This window comes from Zeus faber, assembly GCF_960531495.2.
Source record: "Zeus faber genome assembly, chromosome: 4".
Taxonomy (NCBI): domain Eukaryota; kingdom Metazoa; phylum Chordata; class Actinopteri; order Zeiformes; family Zeidae; genus Zeus; species Zeus faber.
The window spans coordinates 12,907,004-12,924,587 of NC_137191.1; the positions used below are offsets into that span (position 1 = coordinate 12,907,004).

At 44.5% G+C, this 17,584-nt stretch overlaps 3 protein-coding genes across 3 annotated transcripts; all 3 read left to right on the forward strand.

Annotated features, from left to right (window-relative positions):
- The first annotated feature begins 472 nt into the window (after positions 1-472).
- On the forward strand, positions 473-9,542 carry LOC307229415 (GTPase IMAP family member 8-like). The gene is made up of 5 exons (XM_079999415.1): positions 473-589; positions 1,160-2,009; positions 5,459-5,544; positions 6,951-7,040; positions 7,611-9,542. The coding sequence occupies exons 1-5, from the start codon at positions 505-507 to the stop codon at positions 8,465-8,467; spliced, it is 1,968 nt and encodes a 655-aa protein (XP_079855541.1). The 5' UTR covers positions 473-504; the 3' UTR covers positions 8,468-9,542.
- A 1,459-nt stretch (positions 9,543-11,001) lies between these two features.
- On the forward strand, positions 11,002-13,308 carry LOC307229310 (GTPase IMAP family member 9-like). Its single transcript, XM_079999281.1, has 3 exons — positions 11,002-11,137; positions 11,339-11,410; positions 11,617-13,308. The coding sequence occupies exons 1-3, from the start codon at positions 11,125-11,127 to the stop codon at positions 12,546-12,548; spliced, it is 1,017 nt and encodes a 338-aa protein (XP_079855407.1). The 5' UTR covers positions 11,002-11,124; the 3' UTR covers positions 12,549-13,308.
- Positions 13,309-14,419: 1,111 nt separating this feature from the next.
- LOC307229763 (claudin-4-like) lies at positions 14,420-16,074 on the forward strand. Its single transcript, XM_079999824.1, has 2 exons — positions 14,420-14,511; positions 14,747-16,074. The coding sequence occupies exon 2, from the start codon at positions 14,978-14,980 to the stop codon at positions 15,638-15,640; it is 663 nt and encodes a 220-aa protein (XP_079855950.1). The 5' UTR covers positions 14,420-14,511; positions 14,747-14,977; the 3' UTR covers positions 15,641-16,074.
- The last annotated feature ends 1,510 nt before the right edge of the window (positions 16,075-17,584 follow it).

The following is a 17,584-nucleotide window of genomic DNA, read 5'->3' on the forward strand; positions in this document are numbered from 1 at the left end:
TTTAACTGCACATTTTACACTTTACCATGTGTATATAGATATGTTTATATATATATTTATATATACATTTGTTTCTTAATAATTATTATATGTTGTATGTAGATTTGGAGCTGTAACAAAAGTAATTTCCCCCTGGGATTATTAAAGCTTTTCTGATTCTGATTCTGATATAGGTACAGCTCTAGACCTGGTTTGAGGTGGTCTGCGTGTACAAACAAAATAAAAGTCTAAAGATTCCGAGGAATTTGAACGCACCACGAAAAGGGGCGCTGCGGGTCGCCTGCCCACGTCGGCGTGACGTTGCCCTTAACTCCCCGTTAACTGCACAATCTGCAGCGACAGCGTCGTGGCACCGCACCTGATCTTATCTTATCGGGTCTTACCTCATCTTACCTTACATTGTCATATCGAACTTATAATTGTATGGGGGGGGGGAAGTTTAGATATATTGTTTTGCAAATGATCGTGTTTTGTTTTCTAGACTTTGTGTTCATTTGAGTGGAGATGTCACCAGGTGATTTTTCAACTTTTTGGCTGACCATATTGTGTGGACAAGCCCTATATGCTCAATGCCAAAGTCAACGCGACGGTATGTATAATAATATATTTTTACAGCATATATCTATAACCAACAAATATGGAAGTGCTTCTTGTAGGTGTTCAGATGCTTAACATATCAATCCTTTTCATTATCGTCATTATGTCACAATACTATTTAACACCTTTACTTTCCTATACACTATTCTAATATATTTGATAAAATATACATGTTGGAGGTGAATAAATCATACTTACTACATGGCTTTGTGGAATACCTGCTTCCCATTGGTCAACAGCGGCAATGTGCGGTCAGTCATTTCTGAATAATCATAGCTGTTTGTTAATAATGTCCTAATTATTATTCAAGGCCTAATAATCAATATGCTGTCTCAATGTATTATTTTTATCTAGTACTGTAAGTAGCCATGTACATGTAATAATAATATGGAGCCAGCGGGTCATTTTCGCAAAATTAGTCCATTCAGAGTCACCCTGTTGGGGATTATTTTGCCATAATGACGCGCTGGCTGCACATTATCCTTTACATATCTCACGCTTCATGTGTTCTGAGACCCATGCACACCTGTTTTTACACATCATTCTTTTTAATATCCCACAGATTCAAAGCATCAGAGCGCGCTGAGACTTATTCTGGTTGGAAAAACTGGCTCAGGAAAAAGTGCAAGTGGAAACACTATTCTGGGACGTAGAAATGCCTTTGAAGAAAATATGTCACCTGAGTCCGTGACAGCACATTGTCAGAAAAAGCAGGTTGTGAGGGACGGGAGGTCGATCGTTGTCGTCGACACTCCGGGGCTCTTTGACACCAGGGTTACAAAGGAAGAGCTGAAAGCCAAAATAGAGGAGTGTGTTGAGCAGTCGGTCCCCGGGCCCCATGCCTTCCTGCTGGTGATGAGTCTGAAGGCCAGGTTCACCGAGGAGGAGAGGGGGGCCGTGACGTGGATCCAGGACAACTTTGGCTCCGACGCCTCCATGTTCACTATTGTTGTGTTCACTCACGGAGACCTTCTCGAAGGCAAAACCGTGGAGGAGTTTATCAGGGAGAGCGTGGAACTCCGCCGACTCATCAACAGTTGCGGGGGGAAATATCTCTCACTCATCAATAGCCCAAAGGGAAATCCCAGCCAGGTACCCAAACTCCTCCAGGCAGTGGAGGAAATGGTGGAGGCCAACGGAGGGAAACACTACACCAACCCCATGTACCGGAAGGCTCAGATGGAGCTGGAGGAGAAATTGAGAAAACAGAAAGAAGAGGAAAACAGGGAGAGGAGGGAAGAGGAGGAAAGGATCAGAAAACATGAGCGAATGAGTTCTCGCTGTAAATTGTCGGCTTTTTCCAGCCTCGGAGCACTTGGTGCAGGCGCATATTTTTCATCACCACTTTTCATGACCGTGGGAGCCTATCTTGGGTTATCAGATGGTTATGAGTGCATGAAAACCTGGCTTGAGCAATAGCAGGGATAAATATCAGTAATGTTATTCATATTGAAATGGCTGTGGAGATATACAATCTCTAATTTGCATCAATGGTGGGGGTGAATTATAAGCAATAATATTATATATAACTTGGTTGAATGGTGGGTTCAATATATAATACATTTCAATATTGCTGATATATTGTAGTGTTGCTATTTTTTAATACGTCATTTAATGTAATTCTAAATTTCCCCTTAAAAATATATTTCTTTTCGAGTTGCATACCACTGTACGTTAAGCCGTTGTATGCCACTGTATGATGCTTTGGTTTTCAACCAGCCAAAGCGTGCACATGTTACGCTGGAAGACTAGTAATCTTAAGGTTGCTGGTTTGATCCCAGGCTCCTCCTACGAGCATGCTGTAGTGTCCTGGAGCAAGACACTTAACCCCAGATTGCTCCTGATGCATGCATCTATCAGTGTTTGAATAATTGTAAGTCGCTTTGGATAAAAGCGTCTGCTAAATGAAATGTAAATCTGCACCCACACACATTGCATTACCTATCAGGCCACACAGCCCAACCTGCTCTCTCAGGTCTGCAAATGAGCAGGTGGTGCCTCCACTGTGTGGAATGCGTTCCCAGTCCAGACTCTTCTCATGCGCGGTGCCCCAGTGGTGGAAGGAGCATCCCAGCTCATTACGCTCTGCAGAGACACTCACAACCTTCAAGAAACACCTGAAGATCCTGCCCTTTCAAGAACACTTGAATACCTGATCCTATCTTAGCTATGACGAACTATTCTTGCTTCTGTTGACTTGCTTTAAGTTGTTGTATTGATAATTGCACTAAGATGAGTACTTATCATATTGTACTACCATACAAAAAAGAAAGAAACAAACACTGGCGACCACTTTTATTCAGATTGCATTTGTATCCGGTTGAATTGAGAAACAGGAGCTTATGCACTTTAGTTTAAGGTTGCTGTAATGGTTGATCCACTTTGGTTGTTTCTAACCTCATGGAAGTCGCTTTGGACAAATGCGTCTGATCAATGAATAAATGTAAATGAAAAGTCACTTCATCATGATTAAATGGGCTTATAGTGCAAACAATGTTTTTTTGGGCTGCTTTGCTTGTGTGTAACTATAGTTCATGTTTTTTAATACATGATACTGTGGGTGAACTTCATTCTTAAATAGAATGGGAAGTCTTGCTATAATGCGATGTATGTCCATTAATTTTTTCAGTTTACAGGAGTTTACAAAGTTTACAGAGGTTTTGACATGAACAAAATGCCTAGAATGATGTCAATAGAATTAGTAGAAATAATAGATTTTGATGAGAATCTGAAACTGATAATCATGGTATTTTTGTCTGTCTGGCTTGTACCCGCAGTGGGGGGATTCTACAAGGGAAGGAAGTGACACTGTCGGGGGGTGTGGTTCTTTGTTCGTGTTATGATCAAGGCTAGGAGGGACCCAAATGCATGACACAGAGACAGTGGAGACGAAAGGAGGGGTTCGGTCGGGTTGGGACGGGTCGGCAGGACTATCGGACCAGGTGGAGCAAGACAGAACAGCAACGGTGAGGACTGGGAAGGAGGGATCCAGGTTCCGGGTGGAGGGGCCAGGCTGGACGAAGCAGGATAGAAAGACGAACGAGCAGAGGAGACAGGCAGGTTAGGACAAGGACAAGAGACTTGGCTCTAAAGAATAGATTCAAGATTCAAGATTCAAGATTTTTATTTGTCACATACATATACATACTTCCATACATATATGCAGTGAAATGTAATGCAACGCACCCGGTGATAGCACACAATAAGTCCTAGGAAAAAGTACTGAAATAAAATAAAATAAAAAGTAGAAAATTACTTTCTAATAGACCGACTAACTGACTCCTAAAACGTAATACAGTAAGTGGAATACTTATAGAATAAGATAAAAAATATATAGAATAAAATACAATAAAAAATAAATTGAAATAAAATGGAATAGGTTGAAGGAATATGGCTATGTATATACAGATATGTGCATTTAAAGTGGCATGTGAATTAAAGTGGCATGTGAATGTGAATAGTGTGAGGTAGTGTTTGGGATAATACAGCACAGTATACAACAGTACGGCGCAGCAATACGGCATCACGAACAACCCTGAACAGTGATACAGTATGCGGTACAGTATGCTACATACAGTACAGTAGGTAGTGGAGCCTAGTGCATGGCTCAGTTAGGACCCCTGGTGAGGTCAGCGTTGACAGTTCTGATGGCTTGAGGGAAGAAACTCCGTCTCAGTCTCTCTGTTCTCGCTGTGTGACTGCGGAGGCGCTTGCCTGACCGCAGCAGCTGAAACAGTCCGTTGTTGGGGTGATGAGGATCCTTCATGATCCTACGGGCTCTGCTACTACACCTCCTGGTGTATAACTCCTGCAAGGGGGGGAGGGTAGTTCCAGTGGTACGTTCAGCTGAACGCACCACCCTCAAGGACCCCTAGGGAGGAGCCGGGAGAGAGATGAACTCAGGTAAGTTAGCTGACCATCTGGCGATGAGTGACTGGGGAGCCGGAGAACAAATACAGCGGTTGATGATGATGAGTCAGGTGTGTGTGTGGAGTTTGCCAGAGGGAGGAGCAGCAGATGAAGAAAGAGCGGCCTCTAGTGGCGCTGGGAGGCTGTGGGCTTGACACAGCACATATGTCCACACAGGACGTCATTGATTAACGTCTAGAAGACCGCCGAGGCATTGGGCAGGCCGCAGAGCATGACCAGGTACTCAAAATGTCAGAGTGGGGTGTTAAAGGGGGGGTTTCACTCGTCCCCATCACGAATGCGGGTCAGGTGGTAGGCATTGCGAAGGTTGAGCTTGGAGAAATGGATGGCCTCCCGGAGGGGGACAAATGCAGAGTCTCAGGGGCAGGGGATACTTTTTTACCGTGATATCATTAAGGCCCCTGAAGTTGATGCAGTGACGGAGGGTCTTGTCTTTCTTGGCCACGAAGAAAACCCCTGCGCCCAGGGGTGATGACGAGGGGCGGATAATCCCGGAGGCAAGGGAGTCCCGAACGTAGGTCTCTGTGGCTTCCTGCTCAGGCCGGAAGAGGTTGTATAGTTGACTGCAGGGGAGAGGGGCGCCTGGCAGTAGGTCGATCACACAGTCGTAGGGGTGGTGAGGGTAGGGACAGCGCACCCGGTTTACTGAAAACATTGGCCAGGTCCCGATATTGCTCTGGAATGGAAGCTGGGGAGTGTCGGACAAGGGGGCTGAGGCGGAACGATTCAATGGCCGTGGCAGTGGGTGGTTGACGCGGTAAAACTACCGGTGGGCCAGTCAATCTGGGGGTTGTGGATCCGGAGCCAGGGGTACCCCAGAACCAGGGGGTGTTGGGGGGAGTTGATGAGGTAAAACAATGGTTTCCCGGACAGCATTTGCTTGAGGGGGGATGGTCTGGTGCTCTATCTGTGTCAGGTGTGACCCCGTCAGGCCTTTGACCTCCAACGGTGCGGGGAGAGAAACGGGCGGCTTCCTTGCTGCGGACCAGGTGGTCAAAGATCCTCCTCATCTCATGGGTGAAGAACTCGTAGGAACAGCTCTTGGGACCTCGACGATCCCACACCGTGGAGCCCCAGGCGAGAGCCCCCCCTCTTAGGGAGGCAATGAGGTAGGTGATGCGGGCGCTGTCGGAGAAGTAGGACGACGGCTGTTGTTCAAACACCACAGCACACTGGACCAGTAATGCACGGCAGGTCCTGAAGTCGCTGTTGTAGGACGCCAGGGCCAGGACGTGGGGCTCACGGTGGATGACGGGGGAACTGGGAGCCAACGTAGGGGGTGGAGGGGGAGCTGGTAGAGCCGGTGGAGCTGGTGGGGTGGCTGAACCTGGAGGCTACTCACAGCCGCCGAGATGGTCCGGAGGTGGTCCGTCATGTCCCGGAGGGCATGGTCATGCTGCCCTGAGAGCACGCCCTGGTCCAGGAGCGTACGGCAGAACGCCTGTGTCGGCTGGCTCCCATGAATTTTGGCCAGATCGTACCGTTACGATCAAGGCGAGGAGGGACCCAAATGCATGACACAGAGACAGTGGTGAAGGGACGGAGAACCATGCTGGACGAAGCAGGACAGAAAGGTATCAGATAACTTGGTATCAAACCAGAGTGCACCACTGCTGTACCTGTCGTAATAAATCTACATAAGTACTACACAAACTTTACTCACTTCGTTTGTTCTTTCCTCAGTGTTATAGGCAGTAAATAACAGGCCGTCAAAATGCAAAATGGGCTTTTTATAATATTCTAGTCCAGGTTTGACTGCTATTAGTACAGTAGCTTGACTGCTATAAGTACAGATCTAGGCATGGTTTTAAGTGGTCTGCGTGTACAAACAAAAAAAAAGTCTAAAGATTCCGAGGAATTTGAATGCACCATGAAAAGAGGCGCTGCGGATCTTCAGCGTTGGGTTGATTTGGAAGCTGCGAATCGGAAGCGAAATGCAGCGTCGTGGCACCGCGACGGTTCGGGCTGAGGGCTTTCAAGGAAAACGAAACTGAAAGCTGCAGCAGTTCCTGCAGAAACGAAGCCAGTCGAGCCGATGAGGATTATTTTCTGCTGCTGAACAGGTCATTTAAATGCAAGATATCCTTTCAACCGAATACTTTGTTACACTCCAGGCTTTACTTTCTGTATTTTATATCTTATATATATCATGTATCATTTGTACTCACGAGTTACTGTAGCAGCATAGTCAGCTGCTGTATACATTTCTCATTATATATTATACACACATTTTATTTTATTTCATTTATCAGTTTTTGAACTTGTCAACTTCTTCTGCTGTTAAATCTGAATTTGTTGTCTTACCTCATCTAATCTCATTTTATCTTACATTGTCATATCGAACTTATAATTGTATGATTTTTTTTTCTATATTGTTTTACAAATGGTCGTGTTTTGTTTTCTAGACTTTGTGTTAATTTGAGTGGAGATGTCACCAGGTGATTTTTCAACTTTTTGGCTGACCATATTGTGTGGACAAGCCCTATATGCTCAATGCCAAAGTCAACGCGACGGTATGTATAATAATATATTTTTACAGCATATATCTATAACCAACAAATATGGAAGTGCTTCTTGTAGGTGTTCAGATGCTTAACATATCAATCCTTTTCATTATCGTCATTATGTCACAATACTATTTAACACCTTTACTTTCCTATACACTATTCTAATATATTTGATAAAATATACATGTTGGAGGTGAATAAATCATACTTACTACATGGCTTTGTGGAATACCTGCTTCCCATTGGTCAACAGCGGCAATGTGCGGTCAGTTATTTCTGAATAATCATAGCTGTTTGTTAATAATGTCCTAATTATTATTCAAGGCCTAATATTCAATATGCCATCTCAATGTATTATTTTTATCTAGTACTGTAAGTAGCCATGTACATGTAATAATAATATGGAGCCAGCGGGTCATTTTCGCAAAATTAGTCCATTCAGAGTCACCCTGTTGGGGATTATTTTGCCATAATGACGCGCTGGCTGCACATTATCCTTTACATATCTCACGCTTCATGTGTTCTGAGACCCATGCACACCTGTTTTTACACATCATTCTTTTTAATATCCCACAGATTCAAAGGATCAGAGCGCGCTGAGACTTATTCTGGTTGGAAAAACTGGATCAGGAAAAAGTGCAAGTGGAAATACTATTCTGGGACGTAGAAATGCCTTTGAAGAAAATATGTCACCTGAGTCCGTGACAGCACATTGTCAGAAAAAGCAGGTTGTGAGGGACGGGAGGTCGATCGTTGTTGTCGACACTCCGGGGCTCTTTGACACCAGGTTTACAAAGGAAGAGCTGAAAGCCAAAATAGAGGAGTGCGTTGAGCAGTCAGTCCCCGGGCCCCATGCCTTCCTGCTGGTGATGAGTCTGAAGGCCAGGTTCACCGAGGAGGAGAGGGGGGCCGTGACGTGGATCCAGGACAACTTTGGCTCCGACGCCTCCATGTTCACTATTGTTGTGTTCACTCACGGAGACCTTCTCGAAGGCAAAACCGTGGAGGAGTTTATCAGGGAGAGCGTGGAGCTCCGCCGACTCATCAACAGTTGCGGGGGGAAATATCTCTCACTCATCAATAGCCCAAAGGGAAATCCCAGCCAGGTACCCAAACTCCTCCAGGCAGTAGAGGAAATGGTGGAGGCCAACGGAGGGAAACACTACACCAACCCCATGTACCGGAAGGCTCAGATGGAGCTGGAGGAGAAATTGAGAAGACAGAAAGAAGAGGAAAACAGGGAGAGGAGGGAAGAGGAGGAAAGGATCAGAAAACATGAGCGAATGAGTTCCCGCTGTAAATTGTCAGCTTTTTCCAGCCTTGGAGCACTTGGTGCAGGCGCATATTTTTCATCACCACTTTTCATGACCGTGGGAGCCTATCTTGGGTTATCAGAGGGTTATGAGTGCATGAAAACCTGGCTTGAGCAATAGCAGGGATAAATATCAGTAATGTTATTCATATTGAAATGACTGTGGAGATATACAATCTCTAATTTGTATCAATGGTGGGGGTGAATTATAAGCAATAATATTATATATATTTTGGTTGAATGGTGGGTTCAATATATAATACATTTCAATATTGCTGATATATTGTAGTGTTGCTGTTTTTTAGTATGTCATTTAATGTATTTCTAAATTTCCCCTTAAAAATATATTTCTTTTAGAGTTGCATACCACTGTACGTTAAGCCGTTGTATGCCACTGTATGATGCTTTGGTTTTCAACCAGCCAAAGCGTGCACATGTTATGCTGGTAGACTAGTAATCTTAAGGTTGCTGGTTTGATCCCAGGCTCCTCCTACGAGCATGCTGTAGTGTCCTTGAGCAAGACACCCCAGATTGTTCCTGATGGCTGCATCTATCAGTGTTTGAATAATTGTAAGTCGCTTTGGATAAAAGCGTCTGCTAAATGAAATGTAAATCTGCACCCACACACATTGCATTACCTATCAGGCCACACAGCCCAACCTGCTCTCTCAGGTCTGCAAATGAGCGCCGGCAGGTGGTGCCCCCACTGTGTGGAATGCGTTCCCAGTCCAGACTCAGCAGAGACACTCACAACCTTCAAGAAACACCCGAAGATCCTGCTCTTTCAAGAACACCTGAATACCTGATCCTATCTTAGCTATGACAAACTGTTTCTGTGGACTTGCTTTAAGTTGTTGTATTGATAATTGCACTAAGATGAGTACTTATCATATTGCACTACCATACAAAAAAGAAAGAAACAAACACTGACGACCACTTTTATTCAGATTGCTCCCAGCATCTTGCATTTGTATCTGGTTGAATTGAGAAACAGGAGCTCATGCACTTTAGTTTGAGGTTGATCACCGGGTGTCATGACATTTCACTGCATATATGTATGACCGTATGTATATGTATGTGACAAAGTATCTCTTGAACTTGAACCGAACTCTAATGGTCGATGTCTACTTTGGTTGTTTCTCGCCTCATGGAAGTCGCTTTGGACAAAAGCGTTTGATCAATGAATAAATGTAAATGAAAAGTCACTTCATCATGATTAAATGGGCTTATAGTGTGAACAATGTTTTTTTGGGCTGCTTTGGTTGTGTGTACCTATAGTTCATGTTTTTTCATACATGATACTGTGGGTGTGGTGGGTCGGGTGGTGTGGTTCTTTGTTCGTGTTATGATCAAGGCTAGGAGGGACCCAAATGCATGACACAGAGATGGTGGACAGACAGGGTAAACAAAGGAGGTTTATTCAGAGACACAGTGGAGACGACAGGAGGGGTTCGGTCGGGTTGGGACGGGTCGGCAGGACTATCGGACCAGGTGGAGCAAGACAGAACAGCACCGGTGAGGACTGGGAAGGAGGGATCAAGGTTCCGGGTGGAGGGGCCAGGCTGGACGAAGCAGGATAGAAAGACGAACGAGCAGAGGAGACAGGCAGGTTAGGACAAGGACAAGAGACTTGGCTCTAAAGAATAGGGAGGAGCCGGGAGAGAGATGAACTCAGGTAAGTTAGCTGACCATCTGGCGATGAGTGACTGGGGAGCCGGAGAACAAATACAGCGGTTGATGATGATGATGAGTCAGGTGTGTGTGTGGAGTTTGCCAGAGGGAGGAGCAGCAGATGAGGAAAGAGCGGCCTCCAGTGGAGCTGGGAGGCTGTGGGCTTGACACAGCGCATATGTCCACACAGGACGTCATTGATTAACGCCTAGAAGACCGCCGGGGCATTGGGCAGGCCGCAGAGCATGACCAGGTACTCAAAATGTCCGAGCGGGGTGTTAAAGGCGGGGTTTCACTCGTCCCCATCACGAATGCGGATCAGGTGGTAGGCATTGCGAAGGTTGAGCTTGGAGAAATGGATGGCCTCCCGGAGGGGGACAAATGCAGAGTCTATCTGGAACAGGGGATACTTTTTACTTTTTTTTTTGGGCTGCTTTGGTTGTGTGTAACTATAGTTCATGTTTCTTAATACATGATACTGTGGGTGAACTTCATTCTTGAATAAAATCTGAAGTCTTGCTATAATGCGATTTAAGTCCATTAATTGTTTGAGTTTCCAGGAGTTTGCAAAGTTTACAAAGATTTTGCCATGAACAAAAGTCCCTGAATGATGTCAACAGAAAGAGTAATAATAGATTTTTAATGAAAATCTTAAACTGATAATCATGGTGTTTTTGTCTGTCTGGCTTGGACCCGCAGTGGGGGGATTCGACAAGGGAAGGAAGTGACACTGTCAGGGGTGTGGTTCTTTCCTGAACAGCAAAAAACTCTTTTCATGGTTGTAGTGAAGTAATCTAATGTCTATCTACTTGAGAACTTGAACGCTGTTTTATTTATTTCAGTCGTTTTACAAACAGCGCGTTCCATGTCCACACAGACAGACCAGCATTCTCATCGAGGTGTTGACAGTCACTTCAGGGATGCCATGTTCAAATGTAAACGGGAGACAATACAAGGAAATAGGAAACCCCTTCTCTACAGGCCGAGCGTCCAGAAATTTCCCACAGAACGAATGTGAGGGTTACAAAGAGCAGAGCGTCTTCAATTTCACCTTGCAGCTTAAAACACATTTTAAGGTACCTTGGCTCCGGCAAAAGGGAATCTGATATGATGGCTGAAGGTAAGACAAATCTAAAATACATAATATTTAAAATAAGCGCCATTTCTGATTACGTAGTACATAAGTTTTTTTTTTTTCATTCGGCAACGGATGGGGCCAAAATCACTAGGAAATGGTCACTACACATCTTTAAAATGTTTTGCGGTGATTGATGTGTGTTGATGTTGAACCCTGAATGGTATTGTTTCATATTATATGCAGCTATACCCCTCAGAGAGAAAAAGCAGAAGACTCTTCCTCGCACAGATGGGTGTGGTCTCGCTAACTATGACGGTATGCTCATGAATTGGTATTCTTCAGTCGCATTTAGTATTCAATACTAAATACTAAATATAAGTAGACATTTACCTCATGACAAGTAGACTTGACTTTTATGCATTTGTATATCCAGTCAAAGTTCCCCGTATACTGTATGCAGTTTTGAACGACCAATGAACTTGATTGTTTCATCACCATGATCTCCTCGTACACACACTCAGGTCTGGATTTGTCCAGAGGGCTCAGGATCGTCCTGGTGGGTAAGACCGGCTCGGGGAAGAGCGCTACGGGGAACACCATCCTGGGCCGGGCGGCCTTCAAGGAGGACCCGAGCCCCGTGTCGGTGACAAAGCACTGCGAGACGCAGAACGGGGAGGTGGACGGCACGGCGGTCCAGGTTACCGACACCCCGGGGCTGTTCGACACTGGCGTGACGGAGGGCGAGGTCAAGACCAAGATAGAGGAGTGCGTCAAGATGTCGGTGCCAGGGCCCCACGCCTTCCTGCTGGTGATCCGGCTGGGGGTGAGGTTCACGGAGGAGGAGCGCAACGCCGTGAAATGGATCCAGGACAACTTTGGAGACGACGCCTCCATGTACACCATCATGCTGTTCACGTGCAAAGACCAGGCCAAGGCGGACAACGCTCTGAAGGAGTGCAAGGAGCTCCGCCGGCTCTCCATCACGTTCGGGCGCAGGTACCACGCCTTCAACAACAACGACACGGACGACCGCGTGCAGGTCAACGAGCTGATCGCCATGATCAAGGAAATGGTGGAAGACAACGGCGGGAAGCACTACACCAACGAGATGTACGAGAAGGCCCAGAGGCGGCTGAAGGAGGAGGAGGAGCTCAAGATGCAGGAGGAGAAAGACAAGAAAGAGGAGGAAAGGAAAATGTGGGATGCCGAGAGGGAGAAGCAAGAGAAGGAGCGAGAGAAGGAGAAAAAGGTGAGGAAAAAGAACATCCGTGTGGCGGCGGCGGCCGGCGTGGTGCTGCTGTTGGCCGGGGTGGTGATCGCGGTGGGGGCCGACACCACGGTTGCCGCGGCCCTGGGAGCTCCGGCCCTGCTTCTGGGGGTGGTCTGTGGTTTAGCTGCCATATTTATATGGAAAGGACGGACATGCAAATCTAGAACCGACGTCCCAGTTTAACCAAACGCAAAAGTTACAGTGCCTGACATGGAAAGCTGAATTTGTGATTCTGTCTGACAGGGTTTAAAGAATTACTCTGAATTTGGTCTGGACACACACGTTAATCGTCATTAATGACGTTGGGAATTGCTTTTTCCCCCTGTTCCGCATTCTGCACCACCTTTATTACAGTAATTTATTCATTTCTTCATTATAAAGGCATATACTGGTCAGATAAATGACAATGAAGTGTAGAGTTTTTGACAGTCCGTTCACTTCTTCTTGTTTGTTTTGGCTTTCACAAGAAACTCACCTGTTTGAATTGTTCTGTAAGTATAATTTATAAGGTGCATCAATGACCTGTGAGATTGAACACATTCATGTATTATACCAGAAAAGCACCGGAGAAAAGTTGTAGTAACACTAAAATCACATTTATTCCGTCTGTTTCTGCTGCTAAATTACTGACGCAGATTCCATTTCTTTTTCTGTTAAAGTTGTGCTGTGAGTTCAGCCTGCTGTATTTTCTCTCTGTATATTTTGAGCGTTACACCCTCTGTTCCTTCAAGGAAACGAGAGACAATGGTGAACAGCTGCCCAGAGATCACGCAGCAGAGACCATGAGACAGTATTTGAAAATGACCGCTCACCATAAACAATGAATCCTGTACAGTTACATAAGTATTCATAGCTTTGTTAGAGAAGTGTCCAGAAACAACACAGATTAAAAAATGCACTTTAATGTGCATTATTGAGCATCAAAGCATCTTGATGCTAAATCTTCCTTCCCAACAAGTTTTAAAAAAAAATAAAGACTTGGAGAAATAATCACGATTTGCACATTTTTTTTGTGTAATGTACCACATCTTCAACTCTCTACTCTCTACTTGAACCATCTACAGTACCTTCTTTGTCTCAAACAAAAAAAACGACATATGGCAGAAACATCTTACTATTGACATGATGCTTAGAACAGATCCCAAACACACATGTTGTATATTTCCGGGGGGATGGACAAACTGAGGATCAATGTGATGCAAAGAGAAAAAAAAAAACTTCCAAGAAAACACGGCCTTGGTCGAAAAAACTTTAATTAATAACATTTCGATTGGACCTGAAAAATATGTCATTCAAAAAAATGTATTGAGAAATTTAACATGGGCATTGAACGTAAAAAATGTAAATTTTTTTGTAAGTCTTTTTTTCACTCTCGGCATCAGTGTGAGGTATTTGAATGAAAGGAAAGGACGGAGAGGAAGGAAAAACCCTAAAGGTTTATGATGTTCATTAGGTTCTGGAGAACAGGGATTTCCCCTATCGTGTATGTGTCATGTAAATGACCAAAACAGCCGCTTAAAGAGAGCAAAAACACCAATACGAATGAATCGATAGTTTGATAAGTTATCACATGATGGTATTGAGTTTATATTGTGCATCTCTTACACAGCTGAGAGAAAGGAGTAGCCTACGCAGTTTCCCCTTCAATTTCAGGGCCTGTATTTTATGAGAAAGAACTAGAATAAACGGCAGAATACAGTATATACGACTGGATTAATAATATCGTATAAAAAGAAATATCACGAGTATCACAATCTCAACTGCTATAAAGGTTTCATGAATAAGAAAATAAATTGCGTCTCACATACATCTCACAGTAGCTACACATACTGTGAAAATGTACAAATGAAAAAATAAAATCTGTACTTGGCGCCACGCATGTCTGCAGTCGGTTGTCAAGTCTCGAACAAAGTGTCATTGTGTTTCTGCCACTTTTGCATAGTTGTGTGTGTACGTGTGATGAAGCCATATTAGACATTGTTGCCCTCCCACGCCCTGTTTACGAGTCCCACACAGACAGGCTGACCAATCATGGAAGAATAGTAGAGAAAGAGGATAAGAACTCAACATGACAGCATTTCACCATCAAGAGGCGTCAAGACCAAAAACAACGACCAACTCATCATCCGTTACCTGGAGAGAACAAGTAAGTTTAATTGGAATTTTCCGTTTGTGCCGTATCTGTGAGAGACGATTGACAGAGTAGTAACGTGAGTTGCCTGAACCAAGAATAATGGCTCAACAATGACCACATACCTCTAGCTGAATGGCTCTAGTAAAAAACATTTAATCAAACAATCTATTTGGGTAAATGTCTCGGAATATTAACATTTTTAAATGCGTTATTTTACATTTTCTGAAAGTTGTATCACTTTCTGCAGGGACTTCTACGCAGAATGTCAGGATGTGGAATGGGGCGGCTCTGAGAAGACACACTGGCTGATTACAGACATTCAACTAATAGACATTTATCTTTGGTCGGCGACAATAACAGTGCAGCATTGAGGAACATCGCGTTTTAGTATTCGGTTCCGTCTGATCCCTCGGTAAAATAATATAGTTGAGAACTTAATTTGATTTGACCCAAAGCTCTTGGGACCACCAAAGGCTCCATGGCATCCACTGGTCTTCAGCTGCTGGGCCTCTTACTGGCCATGCTGGGCTGGGTGACCGGGGCACTGGTGTGCGCAGCTCCTCTGTGGCGCGTTTCGGCCTTCGTAGGAGGCGAGCTGGTGATCGCCCAGGTGCTGTGGGAAGGACTGTGGATGAACTGCTTGTCTCAGACCACGGGCCACATCCAGTGTAAGACCTACGACTCCACACTGGCCCTACCGGGGTCCATCCAGGCGGCCCGCAGTTTGGCCGTTCTCTCGCTGCTCCTCTGTCTGCTGGCCGTCGTGCTCGGCGTGGCCGGAGCCAAATGCACCCACTGCCTGGGAGACGGAAACCGGGCGGCCAAGCCTCGGCTGGTCAGGATCTCCGGGGGGCTCTTCCTCCTGGCCGGCCTGCTCTACCTGATCCCCATCTGTTGGACGGCCTACGCGATCGTCAAGGACTTCTACAATCCAGATATTGCTGCGCCGTTAAAGAGAGAGCTGGGCCCAGCGCTGTACCTGGGTTGGGGGTCCAGCCTCCTGCTGCTGGTCGGTGGAGCTCTGTTGCACGTGGGCTCATCGCCGCCCGGCGCGATAGCACTGCCGAGTTTCGGAAGGTCAAAGGACAACCCACAACCAGCAGCAGGAGAAGGGAAGCCACAGGAGAAAGCTTATGTGTGAGTCTCATAGCAGCCTGTGTAAGTTTGGGGCAAAAAAGACCCAAACATTAAAATCCAGTTTCATAGGAATGTTGTCGTTTTTTTTTGGTAACAATTCTAATAAACAAGCCTTACAATTACATCTTTGTAATTGTCAGTGTTTTTGTGTCATGGTGGGTGCTGCACCAATTAGCATTTGTTTATTAATGCCATAACTTCACATTTCTCAAATTCCGCTCCGCTTCAGCTTGTGTGGGGGTGAGTCTGTGTGTGTGTGTCCGTGCATTAAAAGCCCTACTGTGTGCAGTTTGTGGTGCAAAAGGTCAATGTAAATGGCTTTTTCAAACTGTCTTTTGTGTAAAACGTTCTGTTTTATTCCCTTTGTATCGCCTTTAAAATCACTTTACAAATGTTATTTAAAGAACTGCTTCACAAATAAAGTTCTGATTATTATCATTGCTGTTATTATTATTATTATTATTATTGTTTAAATTATTATTATTATTATTATTATTATTATTATTATTATTATTATTATTATTATTATACTAGTGATAGTAGTAGTAAAACTAGCCATCACAGTACTAGTATCAATAGTAGTAGTCATAGTTAATACAAAATACAAAAAAATACAAAATAGTACATACTTAGGGCTTTAAACTATAAGGAATATCTGTGAGCCATATTTGTGAGTACTTATCATTGCATAATATAAATGAATATATTGCCGTTGCAGAGACAACTCAGCCCAGGACATTATTTTTCATACTGCAACGTAATTTTATCGGCATCAACCTTTTCCGGCAAAAGAACAACAGCAGTTTCCATTAACAATTCTGAAAATACGAGAAAATAGGAGCCACAAGACACAAGTATGGCTATCTTAACAACAAAAACGCAAAAAGAACAAACAAACAAACAAACAAACAAACAAACAAACAAACAAACAAACAAACAACAACGACAAAACAACTATTGCTTTGAAATAGAAACGGACCAGTTGACATGTGTAGTTTCTGACAGTATCCACCCGGGGGCCGTCAGTACCACAGTGCGCTCCCCCGTTCAGACGTATGACTCTTGGGGCGTGTTCCGACCTGTAGTTGGTTCCCATGCAGTGAATCATATGTTCATAATGCCCCCCCCCCCCCCCCCCCCCTGGTCGCCTCCTCGGTTTTAAATCGCGGAAAAAGAAACGCGTGAGGGATAACAAAATATCACCGAAATATTTTTTGTTTCATATTTTATCATCCAAATTAAATTGAATGATATATGTGGTCGCATAGAGTGTAGTTATTTATCAACCAAACTATTTCATTGGCAGTGTGTTCAAACTCACGGGTCAAAACATTGCTAAATTTGGCTGAAGTCTCATCGAAAGAAGCGGTACTGAATGAAGAGCCGAAAGAGCCGGCTCTTATTGCCGAGCAGAGCCAGACGATCCGACTCACCAAAAAGAGCCGGAATCCTCCGTTCCCTCTCTGTCGTATCCGACTGGGTTTTCACGCACGGAGGAGGCCTGTTGGCCGCGGGTCCGAGCGGTCTGCAACATGGTGGCGCGCCCCGTTCACGGTGAACGCTCCTTTCTACAGGTTATTATTGATGTCACGTAGTTTTGAACAATTTTAAAAGCCAAACGTCGCGTAACGTCATGAGCGGACTTGGCAACTCCGATGTCGTGAACTTTGACATAATTAGGAGAATACGTTTGACACGTATAAAATGATCGTAAGATCATATTATAATCATAGTCATGAAAAAATATATTAAAAGAATCCGGATATTAAAAATCTTGTGGGGCACGCCCCAGCCTAAATGGCTAGGTGCCCATGTTGTGTATGCCGGTGGCTCTCAAACTTTTTTCTAGGAGTGTAAGACTAAGTTTACACTCTAAGTTTAAGATCCCTGAGCTGACTTCAGCTGAGTACCCTCTTCAATGGCATTGGGAGAAAAAAAAAAGAAAAAT

Excerpts from the sequence above, each read along its gene's own strand:
- LOC307229415 (XM_079999415.1), top strand. The coding sequence starts at position 505 with ATGTCACCAGGTGATTTTTCAACTTTTTGGCTGACCATATTGTGTGGA. Across the intron at positions 590-1,159 it reads ATGCCAAAGTCAACGCGACG|ATTCAAAGCATCAGAGCGCG; the intron begins GTATGTATAATA and ends AATATCCCACAG. Across the intron at positions 5,545-6,950 it reads AGATCCTCCTCATCTCATGG|TGGAGATGTCACCAGGTGAT; the intron begins GTGAAGAACTCG and ends TGTTAATTTGAG.
- LOC307229310 (XM_079999281.1), top strand. Across the intron at positions 11,411-11,616 it reads TGGTCTCGCTAACTATGACG|GTCTGGATTTGTCCAGAGGG; the intron begins GTATGCTCATGA and ends ACACACACTCAG.
- LOC307229763 (XM_079999824.1), top strand. The coding sequence starts at position 14,978 with ATGGCATCCACTGGTCTTCAGCTGCTGGGCCTCTTACTGGCCATGCTG.